At 41.7% G+C, this 21,649-nt stretch overlaps 1 protein-coding gene across 2 annotated transcripts in view; it reads left to right on the top strand.

The window, feature by feature from the left end:
- ALG14 (ALG14 UDP-N-acetylglucosaminyltransferase subunit) overlaps positions 1–21,649 on the top strand; it is a 108,857-nt gene that overhangs the window by 23,933 nt on the left and 63,275 nt on the right. For both annotated transcript variants that reach the window (XM_079925301.1, XM_079925302.1), the window contains exon 3: positions 18,557–18,688. In XM_079925301.1, the coding sequence (XP_079781427.1) occupies positions 18,557–18,688 (132 nt within the window). The remainder of the gene's footprint in view (positions 1–18,556; positions 18,689–21,649) is intronic.

Below are 21,649 nucleotides of genomic sequence, written 5' to 3'. Positions count from 1 at the left end.
TCTCCGGAAAGTGGGCATAGAGGAAACCTACCTCAACATAATAAAGGCCATGTATGACAAACCCACAGCAAACATCATTCTCAATGGTGAAAAACTGAAAGCATTTCCTCTGAGATCAGGAAAAAGACAAGGATGTCCACTCTCACCACTATTATTCAACATAGTTTTGGAAGTCCTAGCCATGGCAGTCAGAGAAGAAAAAGAAATAAAAGGAATCCAAATTGGAAAAGAAGAAGTAAAACTGTCACTGTTTGCAGATGACATGATACTATACATAGAGAATCCTGAAGATGCCACCAGAAAACTACTAGAGCTAATCAATGAATTTGGTAAAGTTGCAGGATACAAAATTAATGCACAGAAATCTCTTGCATTCCTATACATTAATGATGAAAAATCTGAAAGAGAAATTAAGGAAACACTCCCATTTACCATTGCAACAAAAAGAATAAACTACCTAGGAATAAACCTACCTAGGGAGACAAAAGACCTGTATACAGAAAACTAAGACACTGCTGAAAGAAATTAAAGATTATCCCAACAGATGGAGATATATACCATGTTCTTGGATTGGAAAAATCAATATTGTGAAAATGACTATACTACCTAAAGCAATCTACAGATTCAATGCAATCCCTATCAAATTACCAATGGCATTTTTTAGAGAACTAGAACAAAAAATCTTAAAATTTGAATGGAGACACAAAAGACCCTGAATAGCCAAAGCAGTCTTGAGGGAAAAAAATGGAGCTGGAGGAATCAGGCTCCCTGACTTTAGACTATACTACAAAGCGACAGTAATCAAGACAATATGGTATGGGCACAAAAACAGAAATATACATCAATGGAACAGGATAGAAAGCCCAGAGATAAACCCACACACATATGGTCAACTAATCTATGACAAAGGAGGCGAAGATATACAGTGGAGAAAACACAGTCTCTTTAATAAGCGGTGCTGGGAAAACTGGACAGCTACATATAAAAGAATGAAATTAGAACACTCCCTAACACCATACACAAAAATAAACTCAAAATGGATTAGAGATCTAAATGTAAGACCAGGCACTATAAAGCTCTTAGAGGAAAACATAGGAAGAACACTCTTTGACATAAATCACAGCAAAATCTTTTTTGATCCACCTCCTAGAGTAATGGAAATAAGAACAAAAATAAACAAATGGGACCTAATGAAACTTCAGAGCTTTTGCACAGCAAAGGAAATCATAAACAAGATGAAAAGACAACCCCCAGAATGGGAGAGAATATTTGCAAATGAGTCATCGGACAAAGGATTAATCTCCAAAATATATAAACAGCTCATGCAGCTCAATATTAAAAAAACAAACAACCCAATTCAAAAATGGGCAGAAGACCTAAATAGACATTTCTCCAACAAAGACATACAGATGGCCAAGAAGCGCGTGAAATTTGCTCAACATCACTAATTATTAGAGAAATGCAAATCAAAACTACAGTGAGGTTCACCTCACGCTAGTTAGAATGGGCATCGTCAGAAAATCTACAAACAACAAATGCTGGAGAGGGTGTGGAGAAAAGGGAACCGTCTTGCACTGTTGGTGGGAATGTAAATTGATACAGCCACTATGGAGAATGGTATGGAGGTTCCTTAAAAAACTAAAAATAGAATTACCATATGATCCAGCAATCCCAGTACTGGGCATATACCCAGAGAAAACTATAATTCAGAAAGACACATGCACCCCAATGTTCATTGCAGCACTATTTACAATAGCCAGGTCATGGAAACAACCCAAATGCCCATCAACAGACGAATGGATAAAGAAGTTGTGGTATATATATATACAGTGGAATATTAGCCATAAAAAGGAACGAAATTGGGTCATTTGTAGAGACGTGGATGCATCTAGAGATGGCCATACAGAGTGAAGTAAGTCAGAAAGAGAAAAACAAATACCGTATATTAACGCGTGTATGTGGAATCTAGAAAATGGTACAGATGAACTGGTTTGCAGGGCAGAAATTGAGACACAGATGCAGAGAACAAACGTATGGAAACCAAGGGGGGAAAGCGGCGGGGGGTGGGGGTGGGGGTGTGATGAATTGGGAGATTGGGATTGACATATATACACTGATGTGTATAAAATGGATGACTAATAAGAAAAAAAAAATGAAAACAGGGAGCTGTTGGAAGGTTTTGCTCGGAGGAGCGGCCTGACTGCTGTTTTAAACGGATCACTCTGGTTGTTGTGTCGCAAATAGACTGTAGGGTTCGAGAGTGAAACCAAGGAGACCAGTTTGGAGCTGGTTGAAGCAATCCAAGCAAGAGGTAGTGTAGCTTACACCACTAGGGATAACGAATAGGGGGAAATGGTTGGATTCTGGATTTTTTTTGAAAGTAGAGTTAACAATTTGCTGACAGATTGGATATGAGATGCGAAGAAAAGAGAGAAATCAAGCAGAACTTTGGAGTTGCCATCACTGACCCCGGGAAATCTGTCAGTGGAGTATCCTAGTCTCCAAGTGTCTTTACAAATAATATTTCATACCATCCAAGCGAATCAACAGCCTCTGCATTGGCTGGAGGAACCTGGATGCAACCTGGGATTCAAAGGGTGTGCCCAGGCCCTCCCTTTGCTAGTTTAAAACCTTTTCCTAAGTCCTGTGTACTTGTACTCTGTCTCCCTTTTTTCTCTCCCCTCCCTTGCTCTCCCTCTCTTCCCGTCTTCCAACCCCAAAAGGTCCTTCAAGCTCCAGAAACATCCTAGAAAATCCTTCCAGGTGTTGAAGGACTTCTGTTATTGGACTCTGCTGCCTCCTCAGCCCATGTCGCTGTTATTCCCTCGTGCTGCCACGAGGTGGCAGTGCACTGCTAAACATTGCACTGTTGGGACCTGCATTACTTCTCAGTAGAGGGGGGTAGGGCTGAACTTTATTTATTTATTTTTTTTGTTTTCGTTTTGGTTTTGCGGTACGCGGGCCTCTCACTGTTGTGGCTTCTCCCGTTGCGGAGCACAGGCTCCGGACGCGCAGGCTCAGCGGCTATGGCTCACGGGCCCAGCCGCTCTGCTGCATGTGGGATCTTCCCGGACCGGGGTACGAACTCGTGTCCCCTGCATCGGCAGGCGGACTCTCAACCACTGTGCCACCAGGGAAGCCCAGGGCTGAGCTTTAGAATGGGCTGATATATCACAGACAAATCTGGCTTGGGGAAGATGAGGAGAGATTGTCTCCAATTCTTTTTTTAGAAACATCATATATCCTTGCTAGGGTTGATTTTCCTTTCTTGAGTTTGAAAAGGCTCTATATGGCTTTCTAGCAGTCTTTCCACGTAGAGAGTGTTTTTATTTAAAGACTTTATTCAGCAAACACCTTGCTGAGGTTGTAGTACTGGTGTATTTGTTTTATATGCTCTTCTTTGTTCGAGACAGGTAGAACAGCTCCCTAGAAGCCTTCCCAAAAGTAAAATCCTTCTTGAAAATCAGAAGTGGATATTGATTGAGTAGTTTCTATATGCAGAATTTGGGCTATGTTTTATGAAGAAGTAAGGAAAGGAAGTGCCCTTTGTGTGAAGTTTTTTGTTGCAATTGGAGAGGCAAAAGCATGAACACTGGAAACCTTAGGAATTAATTAATAAAAGTGTTACTGGGCAGTGCTAGTGACTAAAAAATAATAAAGGCACCAGGTACCTCTGGAGCCTGGAATGCACGGTGGGGCTGAAAAGAAGCCTTTTGGTTGAAGTCTGCCTGTAGACCAGTTAGGTTCCCAGCCCCTCTGCCCTACGCTGATAGAAAACCCAAGATTTACCCACTGGAAAAGTTGAATAAAGAGGTTTTGGCTTTAGGAACAACAAGCCAAATTATGAATGGGATAAGACATTGCTCTGAAAACCTAGGGTTTAAGGAATGTAAGTAACTACGCCTGTCTCCACAACACACACCACTAAGGTCTCCTTTCCAATCAGTTCATGTATTTACCCCAGGTAGGGGATGGAAGATCAGCTTTGAAGCAAATGCTTTGCTCAGGAGAAGAGAACTATAGATTCCAACAGTTGGGATTTCCCCCAATGAAGTGGTCAAGTCCTGACTATTTTTATCCTTTACTTGACAAGTTCTACCCAGCACACAGAGCTTCTGTCTTCCTTCTAGTGCCTCATTCTTTAATAGGAACCAGGGTTTCTCAGACTCGGTACTGTTGACTTTTGGGGCCACATAAATCTCATTGGAAAGCCGTCCTCTGCACTGTGGGATGTTTAGCAGCATCCCTGGCCTCTACCACTAGAGGCCAGTAGCACCCATCCCTTTCCCACCCCCTCACTCCCAAAAATGTGACGGGTGACCAAAAATGTCTCCCGTCCTTGCCAAATGTCCTTGGGGGGAGAAATCTCCCCCTCTTCCTTGAGAACTACTGGTTTGAACAGGCATCCACAGACTACCAGCCATTGGAGGAAAGTCCCATTCATAAGAGAAGGCAAAACAGGGAAAGGAACTTTGAGAAAAGGAATGTGTGGGGCTGGGGGATGGGTATTAAAGGAAAGCAGTATCCTCAGAGAAATGAGAGGACATTGTGTCTTAAAAAAAAAAATGAGATCTATTCTTTTTAAATCCTCACAGAATAAGAAAGACCTTTGGCTATTAAAATTGTAACTATAGGAATAAAAAAAAATTGGAAGATCATATACAAGAGCTCTGTTGTAAATCAGAACCAAAAATAAAAACAATAGAGGAAACGTAAGAAAATTAAATAATTAAACTGGATTTTGGCGGTGTACTATCTAAAAAGAACAAGGACATGGGAAAAATTTTTTTAAAACAAGTGAAGACCGAAGCAGAGTTCCCAGCACTGGAAGGACATAACCTTCAAACTAAAGGACTATCCCCAGCCTAGTTAAACTGTAGTCACAATAAGATATATCATCATACTATTTCAGAACTAGTGATAAAGAGAAGAATTCCAAAAACATCCAGAAAGGGGGTTCTAATGACATTCAGAATGACAGTGGAGAAATGTCCTCAAACGGATTCCCCATATACCCTTTCACAGAGGATGTGCTCCACCAAAACAAGGGAAACCCAAGAAGGAGGAAGACTCCAGTCCCAGAATCTGGGCGCCAGCCCAAGAGAGCAGCAAGGGGATTTCTCAGGATGGCAGTGAAGGGAGTTCCAGTGTGAAGACAGCCATGTTCAACAGGCCTCGAGAGAGAAAAGGCAGTGCTGCTTTGAATGCAGAGGAGGGAGTGGCAGGAGATTGGGAAAGCAGTTGGTTAAATTACAAGAGGAGAAATTATTTCAATTGTAGAAACCTGAGACCATCTTAGAGTGTTTTCAGTTGCAGAAAGGATTTAAGTGATCTGACTATCTTTTAAGGTTATACAGAGAGGGTATAGGGATCATTTTGAGTTATGAATAGTGGTTCATTTTTGGTTTTGTTTGAACATTTTCTGTGTTTTCTAAGTTATAATTAGAAAACAATGCAAGTTTTTTTGTTTGTTTTTTTGAAGAAACAAAGCTGAGAAGAGATAAAAGCCCCAGTGGAAGTAATAATTTTCTAAATAACCCACATATCATCAGCACTAATATTTTGGGACTAGTATAATTATATAATTATGTTTTGGAAGCATATTAGTTTTTCTTTTACTTTAATAAATAAAGATCTTTTGGTTTCATCTTTTAGCCCGTATGTATGTATGATTCAGTGACAGTTTCGTGATTGCAGGGTTTATCTATCAGTACTTCTGAAATTAGCATGATGCGCTTCCATTTAACAACACCTGCTATTTTCTACCAGGTGGGCTGCTCACTTCACACAGTGAACTAAGACTGTGTTTAACTGCTGAGACTTCTGAATCGAATGCTAATGCATTTGGTATCTCTCTTTCATAATTCCCAAGCAATTCTAAAAGAAATAAGTTTGTGAACTATGTAATTGCAGTTGTGGGGTTTTGTTTCAGTTTCTAAATTGTGTGTAACAACTTATAGTTTAACATTTTTACCTTTTTAGTGTGTGACTAATGTATATATGCACTTTTCCTCTTTATAATGGACCTTAACTATATTCAGTTATAGGTAAAAGTAAAAAAAAAACTCTAATTTGGAAGATGATCATTCTAGATGTGTGAAAAATAGAAAGTATTTGAAATTTATTGCACATAGAGATCCTGTGATGTGGCTGTTTCAGTGAATAAATGATTATTTTCAGATAGATGTTATATATGGTTCTAAAGTATTTTAAGTAGTTTAATCTCTTAAATTCCTTCCCAAATCTTAGTTTTCCCATCCTCCATCTCTACAACAAAGGCATGTTAGGTTGAACTTTCTTTGAATCAGATTCTGAATTGATGGTATTGAAATAGCTGTGAATAATGTCTTGCAGTTATTTCAGCTTTAAGGTAATTTGACCATTTTCCCTGTGCCAGTGAAATTTGTATGGAATTCTTACAACATGCAGAGCTAGTAACATTTTGCAATATGGTGCTATTGTTTCTCTTTTAAAGCTAATTAAAGACATTCTAATAACCAATGTTTGAATTTAAACATTTCCATAAATAGCGTATTTTTAAAATGAAAACTTATATTATGGGCCCAAACATACAATAATTTCTTTTTTGTTGTACATACAATAATTTCTTTTTTGTTGTTGTCACAAAATCAGGATGTGGCCTGTTTCCTTTGATCCTTCCTTTTGCACAAATGGAGATTTTTTTGGTCTCTTTTAGCCTTTAAGCTCCAAGAAATAATTCTGGAGCCAGTAGTTACAATCCTTCCAGGGACAACATAATTCTGAGCGCTACAAGTAGTGAGGATGACTGGTGGTGGTTTTAGTCAGGATTGACCAATGAGCTGAGTGCTAGAAGGAAGCATAAGTGGAATAGCGGGTGCAGAGGGTGTTCACTTGTCCTTCAAGGATGTGAAAGATGCTCGAATCATGGTAGAGGGTGAAGTGCCATGAAGTGACCTGTGATGAAGGTTCCAGGCTGGGTCCCGCTGATAACCAGCTCTGTCACCTTGGGCGAGTTAGCCTCTCTGGACCTAAGTCTCTCACTGTGAAACAAGGAGGCCTGGCTGAGATCAGGGATCCTCAACTAGCATCCTTGATCCCACAACTGGTTGTCAAGTCGGACTTGTCAAAGACAAGCGAGGCCGCTGCTCCAGGCCAGGCCACCCTGGGACCTGTCAGCGCCTGCCTGGAATCTAGATTTCCCAACACTGCCTTTTCTGAGATTCCCAGTTGTCTTGCTCTGTCTGCCCACCTGCCAAGTGAATTCATTGCCCAAGTTCCCAGTACAAACCCCTGTCTATCCCATTTCAACCTGACAATTACCTGTACATATTCTCTAATACGGATATATTTTGTACTTAGAGAGTGTTTCACTGACTCACAAAATTATGCTCAAAACTGAACCACAGTGAATAACGATATGCTCTCAGTCTGTTGCCCCTTTTACCATTCACTCCCCTAAAAACCTGAGAGTCACCCCAAGCTCCCCAGCCTCCTTAAATCTCTGCTCCCCGCTGTTTGCCCTCTCCAGTCCTTCAGCTTAGTGTTGTAAGTATCCTTTAGGCCAGCAGTCCCCAATCTTTCTGGCACCAGGGACCAGTTTCGTGGAAGACACTTTTTCCGCGGGGGGCGGGTGGGGTCAGATGGCTCAGGCGGTAAGGCGAGCGACGGGAGCGGCCCACTCACCTCCTGCTGTGCGGCCCGGTTCCTAACAGGCCACAGACTAGCACCGGTCCGTGGCCCGGGGGTTGGGGACCCCTGCTTCAGGCCTTCAACGTCATTCCCCTGGCATGTTTCAGTGATCTCTCAAATGATTTTCCTCCTCTGGTTGAGTTGCCACCCTTCTGTCCATTCTGTTCGTAACTGCCAGAGTGGTATTTCTTGAAAGCAGCTCTGACTACAGTACTCTCCTTTTTTAACATCCTTCAGTAACTCCTCTTTGCCTTTAGATTTGAGTACATACTCTTTAGCATGGCTTTGAAGGCCCTACCTCTCCAGCTCCATTTGCTGCTGCTCTGTCCTCTTTACATGCCAAAGTATAGTTCCCCAGATAATTCCATGCCATTTCATGTCTCTCTGCTGTGAACACGCCAGAAGAACCTTTTTTCCTCCTCTGCTATACCTGGTAAATGTCATATTCTTCCAAGTTAGATAAAGTATCTCTTCTATAGAGCCTGACTGGGTTTATCAAAGTATAATTCATCATTTCTTACTTGGTGCTAACATTATATTTAATAATGATGTCTCTTATCGTATCAGTCTCTCTGATTGCAATTATTTGTTGTCCTGTGTTGTCCTACCAGACTGCAGTGAGTTCTTTATAAACGTCTTATTTACCCTTGTGCTCCTAGCCCAGTTTCTGTCACCTGGTAGGTGCTCTTGGGAGTGTATCTGTGCTCACAATGAAGAATGCAGTTCTAATAGCCAGCACTGTAAAGACTTGTTGCATCTATGATTTTAATATCTTTTCCTTTTTAAGAAGAGGAAAGCAGTCTTTAAATTCATACCATTTTTAGGGACTTCCCTGGTGGTCCAGGGGTTAAGACTCCACGCTCCCAATTGCAGGGGGCCTGGGTTCAATCCCTGGTCCGGGAACTAGATGCCGCATGCCGCAACTAAGAGCCCGTGTGCCGCAACTAAAGATCCTGCGTGTGGCAATCCCGCGTGCCACAACTAAGACCCGGTGCAGCCAGATAAGTAAATAATATTTTAAAAATAAATTAATTAATTAATACCATTTTAAAGCTAAAAGGAAGGGTATTTCAACTGCAAGTGACGTAAAACTAAACTCAAAACTGGCTTGAACAATAAAGAGCATTTTTTGACTTAACGAAATGGGAAAAATTCAGTGTTGTTTCTGGCAAGACTTGGTCCAGCTGCCCAGGGAGGCCACCAAGGATAGTGGTGTGTCTGCTCTATCCTCTGCAGCATCCTCCCGTCAGGCTCCCTGGTGCTGCCTCCAGCAGCTCCAGGCTCTTCCCTCAGGGCAGCAAAAAGCATTAGCGTCTCCTGGCTTCATATCTTTGCACTAAAGGTCTAAGGAAGAAGCTCTCTTACAGCATGTAGGAGAGGGAGAGGTGAAGCTTCTTTTTCCCAGAAGTCCCAGAAAATGTCTCCTGCCTGATGGTCTCCAACTGGGTTATATTCACATCTTTCAGCGAATCATCATGGCCACAGATGAGTGTTGTTCCATGGTGCTTAAGCCATTCCAGTCCTACTCTTGGAGCTACAGGTTAGGGGTTAAGGAGACAGGGGCTGAAATCCCACCAAAACCATCTGGCTGAGAATGTGAGCAAGGGTGAGTTACCCAAAGGAAAAATTGGATTATTTCTTACAAAAGAAAGGGGCAATAAAAGGCTGGAAAGAGGAATACTAATATTCATTATGAAGGACTTTAGAAATCTTTTGTGCCGGACTCCCCTAAGTGTTTCAAGAACAAACTTCTTTTTTATTTCCCTGAAGCCTGAGACCTCCAGGCAAGGAAGAACTTCTCGAGGTAAAGTGAGGAGTGGCCCCAAGTCGTGAGGCAGGCCTGGAACAGCGGTCTTTAAATTTCATACCATTTTAAAGGTAAAAGGAAGCCTGTCTCTGACAAGACAGGCTTGAGAACCAGTAGTGGGGTCATGATGGCTAGTGGAGGATCTCTGATCTCAGCCAGGCCTCCTTGCTTCACAGTGAGAGACTTGAGGTCCAGAGCGGCTAACTCACCCAAGGTGACAGAGCTGGTTATCTGAGCAGGACCCAGCCTGGAACCCACGGCTCGTTCATCCCAAGACACTTCATGGTACCTCGTCATCACCTACGTTGAAGTGGGCAGCTACCAAGTTCTTGAAGGACATGCATATAAAGACTTTTTTTGGGTGGTAAATTATGGTCATCTTGATTTCAGAATGATTGGGTGAATCATCTAGCATGCTTGTACTATATATTGTACTTTTCATTATTTTAAAAAAAGCGGTTATGAAGGAAAACTGAAACCATTTTTGGTTGAATGAAATTTTACCATTTTCATTTTGTCTTGTTTCCAAGATTCTGCAACAGCGTGGCATTCACTAAATAATAAATGTATTGTATGTTTCAGTGTGTGGTAACAGCAGAGAATGACTTCATAGACCACTTGACCTGCTCTGTTGTGGTTTATGATGCCATTTGGATTCCTTGGTGGAATTATTTCCATCTGAATCACTATAAACTTCTATTTAGTTTGTCACAAATCTAAGGCCAGATATGTCTGTGGTTTTCAGCAGTGATGTAATTCTGAAAGATACTGTGAAAGTTACAAGTTGTCATATACTATTAGCATTTAACTCAGTGTTTCACATAATTCCAGACAAACTAGAAGCTTGAAAAAAATCCATTTCTCCACATTATTTTTTTTTACTCTTAGACAGTCTACCTTTGCTGTCTGTCTTGCCACTGTGGGTTTGGTTATGCATCCATCAAGTACGTGTGGGGAACGCTGGGAGGCTCTGTGGGCATGCACAGTAATGTAGGACACGGTCCCTGCCACTTCTTAATTAGGAAGCTTGTATAGATAGACAGAAAGGATGTTTCATTAACTACATGGTGGAGAGAGAATAAGAGAGAAAGAGTCTTTCTTCTCTTTTATGTGACTGCCAATTGTGTGAAACAGACTGGATCACGTTGCAAGATGTGCACATACTGCAGGGTATACACATTGACCTGCACAGAAAGCAAGGCCTCAGCTAAAGCATACTTTCCCAGTCGGCTGCCAGGTAGGAGCAACAGCAAAACAACAGAACTTACCAGAAGGGACTTGGGGGCCTAAGGTCCAACAGAAAAGTCTGAAGATTTCTAAGCCCCCCCCCCTTTTTTTTTCTGTTTTTTTTTTCCGCAGAGAGGCTTGCGGGCAGAGGAGGGAGTCATTGGTGACAGTGGTAGGCGGGGAAGCGGTGCCAAACCTATAGCGCAGAGCAGGGCACAAAGCACAGAGAGGTGAGAGGAGGCCAGCGGCCCAATTCCCATAGAGCAGGTAGAGACGCAGCACACTCGGGGTTGAAGGCTGTGAGCTATAGGGCTGGTGAGTTACAAAGCAGAGAAGGGAAAGGAAATGGGTCAGGATGGGTGGTTGGCTATCACAGAAACCACAGGCAGCCGGGAGCACAGCTCCAGAGGAAGCTGGCTCAACTCACTGTGTGTTGGAGGGGTCAGGCTTCTCAGCAGGGAGGCACAGGCATCAGGAACGGCCTTCATGAAGGTGAGTCAGCAGCCTATTTCAGGACACGTGGAAAGCCTGGGTTCAGGTCCTAGCTCTACCACGTGCTGGCTCTGTCCCTGCGGGAAGGTTCAGATGCCTCACCTGTGAAGGTGAGAAGGTTCGATTAATCGGTCTCTTACATTCCTGAGATGTTATGAGATAAGGAGTTCGCATCTTCCCCAGCATAGACGACAGACTGAACTTCTAGAAACTGTAATGACAGTCATTGATCTATTCAGCGAGTAGGGATGAGCACCCATGACGTGTGAAACACCATTCTGCGCATCAGGATCACAGCAGGCAGCGAGACGAAGTCCTTTCCTCTCACGGAGCTTACGTTCTGGGGAGAGAGGCAGACAGCAATCAGACAAACTATAAATGAGCAAGTTAATTTGAGTTACCAATAAATTGCTGTGAAGATGGTAAAATAAGACAGTGCGGTGGAGGGCAACCATGTTTTGGGGGTAGGGGATGGTGGGGGAGAACTGCATCCTCTCTGAGGAGATAATGTTCAAGCGAGACCTGACTTGTAGGAAGGAGCTTCCTATGAGACAGTCTGGGAGCAGGGCAGACAGCTCAGAATGAGCAGAAAAGACCCTCAGGAAGGAATGAGTCTGACACATTCAAACAGCAGAAAGAAGACCCGTGTGGTTGGAGGGAGTGAGCAGGGAGCGGCTAGAGACATAAGCCAGCGCCAGACTACATGGGACCTTGGAGGCAGTTGTAAGAAACTGGATCTTATCCCAAGTGCAGTGGTGAGCCTTTGGAGGGTTTTAAGCGGGAGAAAGAAAGATCTGATGTACATTATAAAAAGATCGCTCTGGAGATTCTGTAAAGAATAAAATGAAGGGGAGCAAGAGAAGAAGCAGAGACGACTGGAGAGGCAATTGCAATAGTCACAGTGAGAGGTGGTGATGGCTGGGACCATGAGAGTAGCAGGGATGTTGGGAATAGATGGGTAGGTAGGAGTGTGTGTAGAGGTTTTGGAAGAAGGAAACATGGGGACAGTTTTTATAGGCATACTGTTTTTATTAGTCTGTACCTCTGCCTTGAGGAAACTGCCCCTGACCCTCTTTTATGTCCTATTTATGGGATGCAGGACACAAAGGATGTTTCGTCCATCATTTTACCCCCTGACCCCCATCACCAGACCCAAAATTTGGTTTCAGAGTGTCCCCCACCAGCCCTCGTCCCTGCCAGTCCCAACATAGATCTTCATGATCTTCACATCTATTCAGGAAACCTGTTTATGACAGGTTCTACTGTTCATTTGTCAGTTTCTGGCTTGGGAACACAGGAATAGCATGTTTTGGTGGCAAATATGATAGTTCAGTTTTGAGTTGTTACAGAAAAGCCTAGTGAATAGAGGAATACCAAAACAAGTATGTATTTCTTGCCCCAGTAGAATGGATTATTGAGGGCCAGTTTAGCAGCCCACAGTATTTGTAGAAGGAAGCGCTTTCCCTGGGTCTCTATAAGAATCCAGGAAAAGACTGAGCCTGCTTGGGTCATGTGGCCACTCTGAAACCAAATGTTGGGTCTGGAGATGGGACTCGGGGGGTAAAATGATGGATGAAGTATCCTTTGTGTCCTGCATCCCATTAATAGCACATAGAAGAGGATCAGGGACAGTTTCCTCAAGGTAGAGGTACAGACTAATAAAAAACAGTATGGCTATAAAGGTGCCTTCACTTGGATTTCTCTAGATGCCACAACGCCTAGGAACGCCTGGTCATAGCCGAGCCTAAATTGTAGCTCTCTGAAACTCTCTCCCATTCCTTTGTCTTCAAAGGAACTTTAGTGAAGACCAAAATACAAGCATTCTATCGATAATTTTTCTTCACTGACTTCTTTATATATTTGATTATCTTCTAAAACTATATAAAGTAATAAAAGCTCTCTTAAGGTTTTGTCATGGCCTGGTTCTCAGTGTTTCTTCTAGGTGATACAGGACATCAGATACCCTAGCACCCACTTCTGTGTATCAGGCATAGCTCTTCTGAGGGCTCTGTCCCTATCAAGATGGCCCCAGGTTTCCATCTGCCTGACTGCACCCCCACATAGCAGGTTTAATACAGAACCAGTGGGCATAGAATTTTTCAAGAAGTTTTAGGTGTACAGTGGAAGGCTCTGGTCGCGTTAACCTAGCAGACTCCCTTTCCCTTTGTGCTCAGACCTCAAAGCCTCAGGACAGTCTTCTCTCTTGGACTTATTTTCTGGGGAGAGGACCCACAAGGGCTGAGAAGTTCCTTGAGGCCCTCTAGGCTGTGTATCTAGGACACATTGATGGGGAGGGCGCGTTTGTCTTTGGTCCCTTCTCATCTCCCCTTAGGGTTTGGTGCCTCCTGGCTCTGGCTGTTTATAAACTCTCAATACCCTGCTTTGCTCTGGCATTTTCCCTCTTGCCCCAGGAATTCCATCCGTTCAGTTCAACCCATTTATTGAGTGGACCTTACAAATAAGGCCCCAGGTTAAGCACTGTGAAATTACCTCCTTTGTGTCCTTTCTGCATTCCCAGTCTAAGAACATCTCAGGTAGGTGACAGGAAGATTGAGTTATTTTATATTAATATGCAAAAACATATTGAATCATTTATTCAATAAATATATATTGCGCACCAACTGTAAACCAAATACTCTTACAAGCACTGAGATTGCAACGATCAAAGTTCCTGGCATTCTCAGGTAAGTTTTATTCTCGTGGAGGTATCAGTAAATAAACATATAATATGCCAGTAGAGGAAATAGAGTAATTTTAAAACAAAAAGCAAGCTTGGTGATGGAGGAGAGAGGAGTGTGCATACAGGTGGGAAGAGCAGGGTTATTTAGAAAGGTCAGTCGGGAAAGGTACCTCTGAGAACTGATCTGGTGGGGGAATGGGTGGGAAGAGGCTTGGATTTGGAGAGAAGTCTCTTTTTTGGTAGGATTTCCAGTTCCCTGAACTTATTATCAAAATGACATAATGTGGCGAAGACTTAGATGGGGTTTGGAGGTATAGGCCTCTCTAGCGTAGAGCCATAAGCCAGAGAGGGGTACCATATGGACCCTGCCCCCCGTCCCTGGTCTCCTGCCAGTCAGGGTCATGGTTCTGACCCCTTGCCTGGCTCGGTCCTCACCACCCGCATTTCCCCACGCTGGTCACCAACTCTCTGTTTTCCTGTTTATCTCACTGGTAGGACTTCCAGCTTGGATTTCTTCCCAGCTACCACTTAGACTCTTGTCCTTGATGGTAGTGTAGATTCTTGCATCACCTTGCCTTGGGCTATTCTGAGTAAATTTCCTTCCCTATCACTAGGAAGAACCTACTCCTTGCCCACCCTGTGGGTAACCATATACTTTATCATTTAAAGTGGGATACTTCTGAGAGCAGAAGGGAGCACTATTAATAATTATGCCAGGACTACAGACATAAACTGGGACCATCCTGTGTAAACTGAGTGGTGGGTCACTGTATGCATGAGGTCATTGGCTCAGTTAGCTCCAGCCCGCAAGTGGAACCAAGACTCCCCTCCCCAGCCTAGCATCTGATCTGAAGGCTGAGGCTGGGCTCCTTCCATGGTGCAGCCAGAAGTCAGAAGACAGGTCATCACTCTTCAGTCACTACCTTGTTTGCTCACCCTCAGGCCTGTTTTTCTAGTCTCCATCTAGGAGGACCCTCAGGTCGCACCCCAGAACATGCCTCCACTAGTTTCCATCCTTCTGGGACTGGACTGGAGACTTCTAGAACCCACTTTCTCTGCTTCCTCAGGCTGCTCCCCGGGACGAGATATAGTCTTTTCTTCCATGTCCAAGTCTAAGAGAGCTGTCTCCAGACCCTCCAGACCTTGCGTAGGCCCTACCAGGCTTTTGTGTTTGCCTCTCTGGAGCTCAGATGGAGTCAGGGGAGCTGGGCTTCCAGAGCCAGAGTCAGGCTGACCACCCCTTCCAGCCCCTCAGGACACTAAAAATACCCAAAAATACTGTTCATTGCTTCTTTACATAGCTATAAGCAAAGAAGATGTGGTGTGTATATATATACAATGGAATGCTACTCAGCCGTAAAAAAGAATGAAATAATGCCCTTTGCAGCAACATAGATGGACCTAGAGATTATTATACTAAGTGAAGTAAGTCAGAAAGAGACAAATAGCATATGATATCACTTATATATGGAATCTAAAATATGACACAAATGAACGTATCTACGAAAAAGACTCAAGGATATAGAGAACAGACTTGTGGTTGCCAAGGGGGGAGGGGGAGGGGAGAGGGATGGATTGGGAGTTTGGGATTAGCTGATTCAAAGTGTTATATGTAGAATGGATAAACAACAAGTCCTACTCTATAGAACAGGGAGCTACATTTAGTATCCTGTGATAAACCATAATGGAAAAGAATATGAAAGAGAATATGTGTAACTGAATCACTTTGCTCTACAGCAGAAATTAACACAACATTGTAAATCAACTAAACTTCAATAAAATAAAAATTTTTTTATATATAGCTCACAGCTTTAAAAGATTCAAGGGACATGGTAGACACCCATGGTTTTTTAAAGAAAATATTACAAATATTAAGATCAGGCCTCAAATTTTTGAAGTAACACTGAAAAATCCTTTCTAATGAGACCCTACTGGGTTATTTTCACTATAATAATACTGACATCTTATTGGGTTCAAATGTATTTTGTAGTACAGGTCCACAACCTCTGATCTGAAATCCTAGAAAGCTCGGAAAACTGAGGGAGAAAAAAAAAGTTCCAGGTTTGTCACAAGTTTATTTGACAGTAAAACCTGGTTTGAATTGGCACGAGGAGTATAGTCTTTATCCCACTTAGTGTGAATGTTCGTGGTTTGCTATAGAAATGTCAATATGTTTGGTTACTTCTCCAAACTTCAGCGGTGGGTATTATGTAATATATGGTATATGTCCTGTATTACCTGTTCGAAATACTTCTGATCCAGAAGGTTTCTGATGAGGCATTTTGGCTCTCTAGTGCTGAAACCAAGCAAGGCCTCATGTACCCACAGTGCAGAAGGCCAAACTCTGACAGCCAAGAGTTTGCAGCAACGTAAGGGTTTATTGCAAGGGGCCAAGCAAGAGTGTGGGAGACAAGCCTCCGATCCATTCCCACTTGGTCTTTGAGTTAGGGATTTTTTTTTTTTTTAAAGGGATGAACAAAGGCTGGGATTAATCATCTTGTGACGTTTCTTCATCACAGTTTCGGGAGTCGGGATGTTCTGGTTTATGAGGCTCAGACCAGGTGGTCCGTGGCTCAGGGGTCTGTTCTCTCATCTTGCCCTGGAGAAACAACCTGGGTTTGTATGTTAATGATGATATATATAATAGCAATTTTAGTGCATTAACGATGTTATGGACAACAGCAATTTTAGTCATCTGACTGTGGTGAATAAGTGTTCAGTTAGCACAGCATAGAGGTCAGAGGGGACAAGAAAGGGAATAAAGATTTGGATAGAGAGATTAATCATAAGCTCAGTAAGGAAACTCAGTGTTAGGGGGGCTCAGTTTCAGTACTGTTTTACCCATTACATGTTTTTAAATGAATAATCTCCACAAATGAGGCAAGCACAAACTTCCAACAAGATTCCTTACAAGTTTGCCCCCTTTTGGATACTGCCCCTTGTATGGTCTATAGTTTGGGAACTGTTCAGTATTATTTTCTAGTTGAACATTTAGTACCTTAATCCTTTGGAAGAAAAAAAAACATTGATATAATAAATGATTAATAAATAAATAAAAATAGTGGATAACATATTGAGTCCAGATCTTTCTTTCCCCACTGGTGTAGTATGGAAGGAAGAGGGACTGTCCATCATATGTGAAACAGAGTGGTCACGTGTGCAGCCCATTTTTGTTTTTTCTTTTTCTGCGGTACGCGGGCCTCTCACTGTTGTGGCCTCTCCCGTTGCGGAGCACAGGCTCCGGATGCACAGACTCCGGACGCGCAGGCTTAGTGGCCATGGCTCACGGGCCTAGCCGCTCCGTGGCTTGTGGGATTTTCCTGGACCGGGGCACGAACCCGTGTCCCCTGCATCGGCAGGCGGACTCTCAACCACTGCGCCACCAGGGAAGCCCTCGTTTTCATTTTTATAGGAGCTACACAGATGCCCTCCTGGAGCATAACAGAAGCCTCCACACACAATCTCACACCTTTTTCTAAATTTGAAAAAACTTAGGACCAGTAGTTTTGTGTCTTGCACTAGTTTAGGAAAAGTTTTTCTGTTCTTTTCTCTAGGAGCGTATTGTTCCTCAAGGCCAAAGGTGGGGGGATGGGGAGAGGAATGTATTAGGTATTTAGTCCTTTACTCTCTGACTTAACGTTTGTGGTAGCCAGGCTGCAAGGAACTCCCAGTGATTCTCTCCTTCTGGTATTCAGTTCCCTGTGTAATCCCTTCCACATCATATACAGTTTGTGGCAAACAGTTCCAGATTTTCTTCATGCAAATACTGATATGTGTACCATTGTGTATACAAACACACACAGCTGTGTGATTTGTTAATACATGCTGGATCATATTAAACATACTGTCCTGCAACGTGTATATTCACTTTAACAACTTATCTGGGCACATCTTCCATATCTGTTCATATAAATCTATGTCATTTGTTCATGTGTCTCCATATATTTTATTGTATGGACTTCTCCAATCCCTGTTGGAGGATATTTGGGCTGTTTCCAATTTCCACAAATACAAACAGTGATAAAGTAGATAGCATGTGGGTAAATCTGTGGGATGTATTTCTGGTAGCAGTAATGCTGGATCAAAAGTAGACACACTTAAAATTCTGATAGATATTCCTAAATTGCCCTCCCCAAAAGTTGTTCTAATGTATTTGCCCAGGGAATGTAAATGTCTATTTCCTTACGTCCTCAAAAACGCTGAGTATCCACAGTCTCTACCAGTTAGGTAGGTGAAAAATGACTCATTGCTTTCTTTTGTGTTTAATTGTTAACAATCTTTTCAAAAGTGTATTGGCTGTTTGTGTTTCTTCTGCTTGGAATTGTCTGTCCATCTCCTCTGCCCATCTTGATACTAGGTTACTTATACTGATTTGTAAGGACTCTTTGTATATAAGTATGTTAAGGTCTTTGCCTGAAACATATTTTATAGAAAATTTCCCCCAGCTTATTGTCAACACTGACTTTAACATTTTGAATCATATTCAGGAACTTTTTGTCATAACCCAGTGATGTGTGTTGTATAAAGCATGAAAAAGGCTTTATAACTTAGTTTAAAAATATTTCCAATGAAAATTAAAATTGAGAGAGCATTTCCTGTTTGTACTAATGTTAACTGTTTCTATGTTTAACTTCAGCATACTGGCCCAGTTGATTTGCATTTTCACTATTTCCTTCTAGTTTACCGAATACTATATTCACCGCATTCCCAGAAGCCGGGAGGTCCAGCAGTCCTGGCTGTCCACGGTACTCACCACCTTGTACTCTATGTGGCTCTCCTTCCCCCTGACTCACCGAGTGAAGCCAGATTTGGTACGTATGAGCATCGGAGGCGAGAGAAGGTCACTCTCCTGTGGATCCTTCATTAGTAACAGGACATATTGTTTTCTTGAACAGCTGCCATTCATCAGTGTGCCAGATACTATACCAGACCTTTTACTAACATGTGCTAAAATTTATTTCAATGCACTTTGCTCAAAGAGGTGGGAAATTTGTTTTCCATTTCTAGCTATAACTTGAACTCTAAATTTGCCCTTTTCTCCCCTCTGTCTCATGGCAATAGGGACTAACCCAGCACTATCTTTAAGCAATTTGTGCTGCTAGCCACCTGTGGTTTCTAAGCCAACGTCATGTGCTTGCCTGTCAGCCAGAGACAAGCCAGTTTTTTTTATTCCTTTTCAGTACTCTTTTTATTTTGCCAAAACTCTGTTACCAATACTCTGTAATGGCCTGTATGGGAAAAGAATCTAAAAAAGAGTGGATATGTGTATTTGTATAACTGACTCACTTTGCTGTACACCTGAAACTAACACAACAACTAACACAACATTGTAAATCAATTATACCCCAATGAATTTTTTTTTTAAGTTAGCAATCTAGTAGGCACAAAAAAACAGAAACAAAAACAAAAAGCTCTGTTACCAGAAAATGATATGCAGTGGGCAGAATGTCATACACACTCAAGTTTTTATAGGAAAGTAATACAGAAAATAGAAATGTGAAGGCTTTAGTGCACTGTATTAAACCTTACCTTCCTTATCTGTAAAAGTCTTAAGTTCTCTGTGGTCTTTAGGATGAAGTTCTATTACTAAATGCACTTCAGTAGGCAATGCAGATCAGCAGATATGTTATCACAGTAGTGTACACAGTACTTAAATAATGCTCTCATTCCTGTTTAAGGCAGAATCCATTAATCTGCATAGCCTTAAAGAAACCCTTTATTTGCTTTCCATATACATGAGTTCTGGCACAGTGGATGTTATTCTCATGAATAATTGCACAAAAATGCCTTTAACTACCATGATTTTGAAAGATCTCTATCAGTTTGGTCATTGCCTTTCACCAGCTGGATTGCAATTCAGGTCCCTCCCTTGGATGAGAATTTAAAAATCTGAATTGTCTACGTGAGTACTTTAGATTGTTTTTAAAAGTTATAATTTACAAACAGTGAAATGCATAGATCTTAAGTATATAGTCTGACCACATCTCTATCAAGATATAGAACATTTCCATCACCCCACCTGCCCCTTCCCAAGCAGCCACTTTCTGGTGATTTCTATCACCATAGATTAATTTTGCTTATATTTATTTTTAAATTTTTGACAGAATAAGTTTATCTCACAGTCTCCAACCACATTTTAAGAGTGTGGAACTCAGATGTTTTCCTAAAAGGTCATTACTACTCTTAAAGATTTAATTATTTCTGAAACTTAAGAGACAAAATGGAAGGAAGAAAAAAAGTCTTCACATTTTAAGCTGGAAATTTGGGGTTTACATTTACTAAATCACTGGGGGCATGACCACTGTCAGTGGCAGCAGCCACTGTTGAATGTGGTGACTTTAGGACTCTAAGGTGTGAAGGTGAGAAGGAAGTAGTGACATGATGGCTGATGTCTGCTGTGGACATGGAGGAGCTCTGGTGACGGCCCTGCCTAAGTATTTTGATACCCTTGTAGTAGGAAGAGTAACTGATGGGGCATTAGGACACTTGGTCCCAGGTTCACTTTGGCTTTTATTTTATTTTAGTTCCCTTCTGGGCATCATTCTCTACCTTAAAACAAAAGGATTGGACCAGATGTCCTCTCAGTTTCCTTCAAACTTAGTCTAAAATTTTATGAGTGCCATAAATTTGCCTATAAAGAGTGGAAGGGGAAAAAAAGACTATTATGTTTCTAAAGGAATAAAAAGGGAAAAGGGGGGAAATGTGAAATACTTATTTCTGTTTTAAACTGAGTTTTGAAAATTATTTCAAACCTGAACATTATCCAGTCAGTTGCTTTGATGTGGCTGGCTTCACAAAATGAACTCCCACGTAATGAAATTCCCTTATTCACACACACAAAGTTAATGGTTAAGAACAACATGCAGATCTCTCCTGTATTCATCCTTGGCTTTCTTTTTTTAAAATTGTAAATGGCACTAATTTCATTTTTCTTTTTGAATATTTTTGCCTTTTTTAAATTGAAGTATAGTTGATTTATAGTGTTGTGTTAGTTTCAGGTATACAGCAAAGTGATTCAGTTATACATATGTATATATTCTTTTTCAGATTCTTTTCCATTATAGGTTATTACAAGATATTGAATATAGTTCCCTGTGCTATACAGTAGGACCTTGTTGTTCATCTGTTTTATATATAGTAGTTTGTATCTGTTAACCCCAAACTAATTTATCCTTCCCTCGCTCCCTTCCCCTTTGGTAACCATAAGATTGTTTTCTATGTCTGTGAGTCTCTTTCTATTTTGTAAATAAGTTCATTTGTATCATTTTTTTAGATTCCACAAATAAGTGATATCATATGGTATTTGTCTTTCTCTGTCTGACTTACTTCACTTAGTATGTGATAATCTCTAGTGCTATTCATGATGCTGCAAATGGCATTATTTCATTCTTTTTTATGGCTGAGCAATATTCCGTTGTATATATATGCCACATTTTCTTTATCCATTCATCTGTTGGTGGACACTTACATTGCTTCCACATCTTGGCTATCATACATAGCGCTGCTATGAACATTGGGGTGCATGTATCTTTTCAAATTAAAGTTTTCATCTTTTCTGGATATATGCCCAGGAGTGGAATTGCTGGATCATATGGCAACTCTATTTTTAGTTTTTTAAGGAACCTCCGTACTGTTTTCCCACCAACAGTGTAGGAGGGTTCCCTTTTCTCCACACCCTATCCAGCATTTATTATTTGTAGACTTTTTGATGATGGCCATTCTGACTAGTGTGAGTTTTGATTTGCATTTCTCTAGTAATTAGCCGTGTTGAG

This window comes from Stenella coeruleoalba (genome assembly GCF_951394435.1).
Source record: "Stenella coeruleoalba genome assembly, chromosome: 1".
Taxonomy (NCBI): Eukaryota; Metazoa; Chordata; class Mammalia; order Artiodactyla; family Delphinidae; genus Stenella; species Stenella coeruleoalba.
The sequence above is the reverse complement of the archived record's forward strand: the minus strand, read 5'-3'. Positions and strand labels throughout refer to the sequence as shown.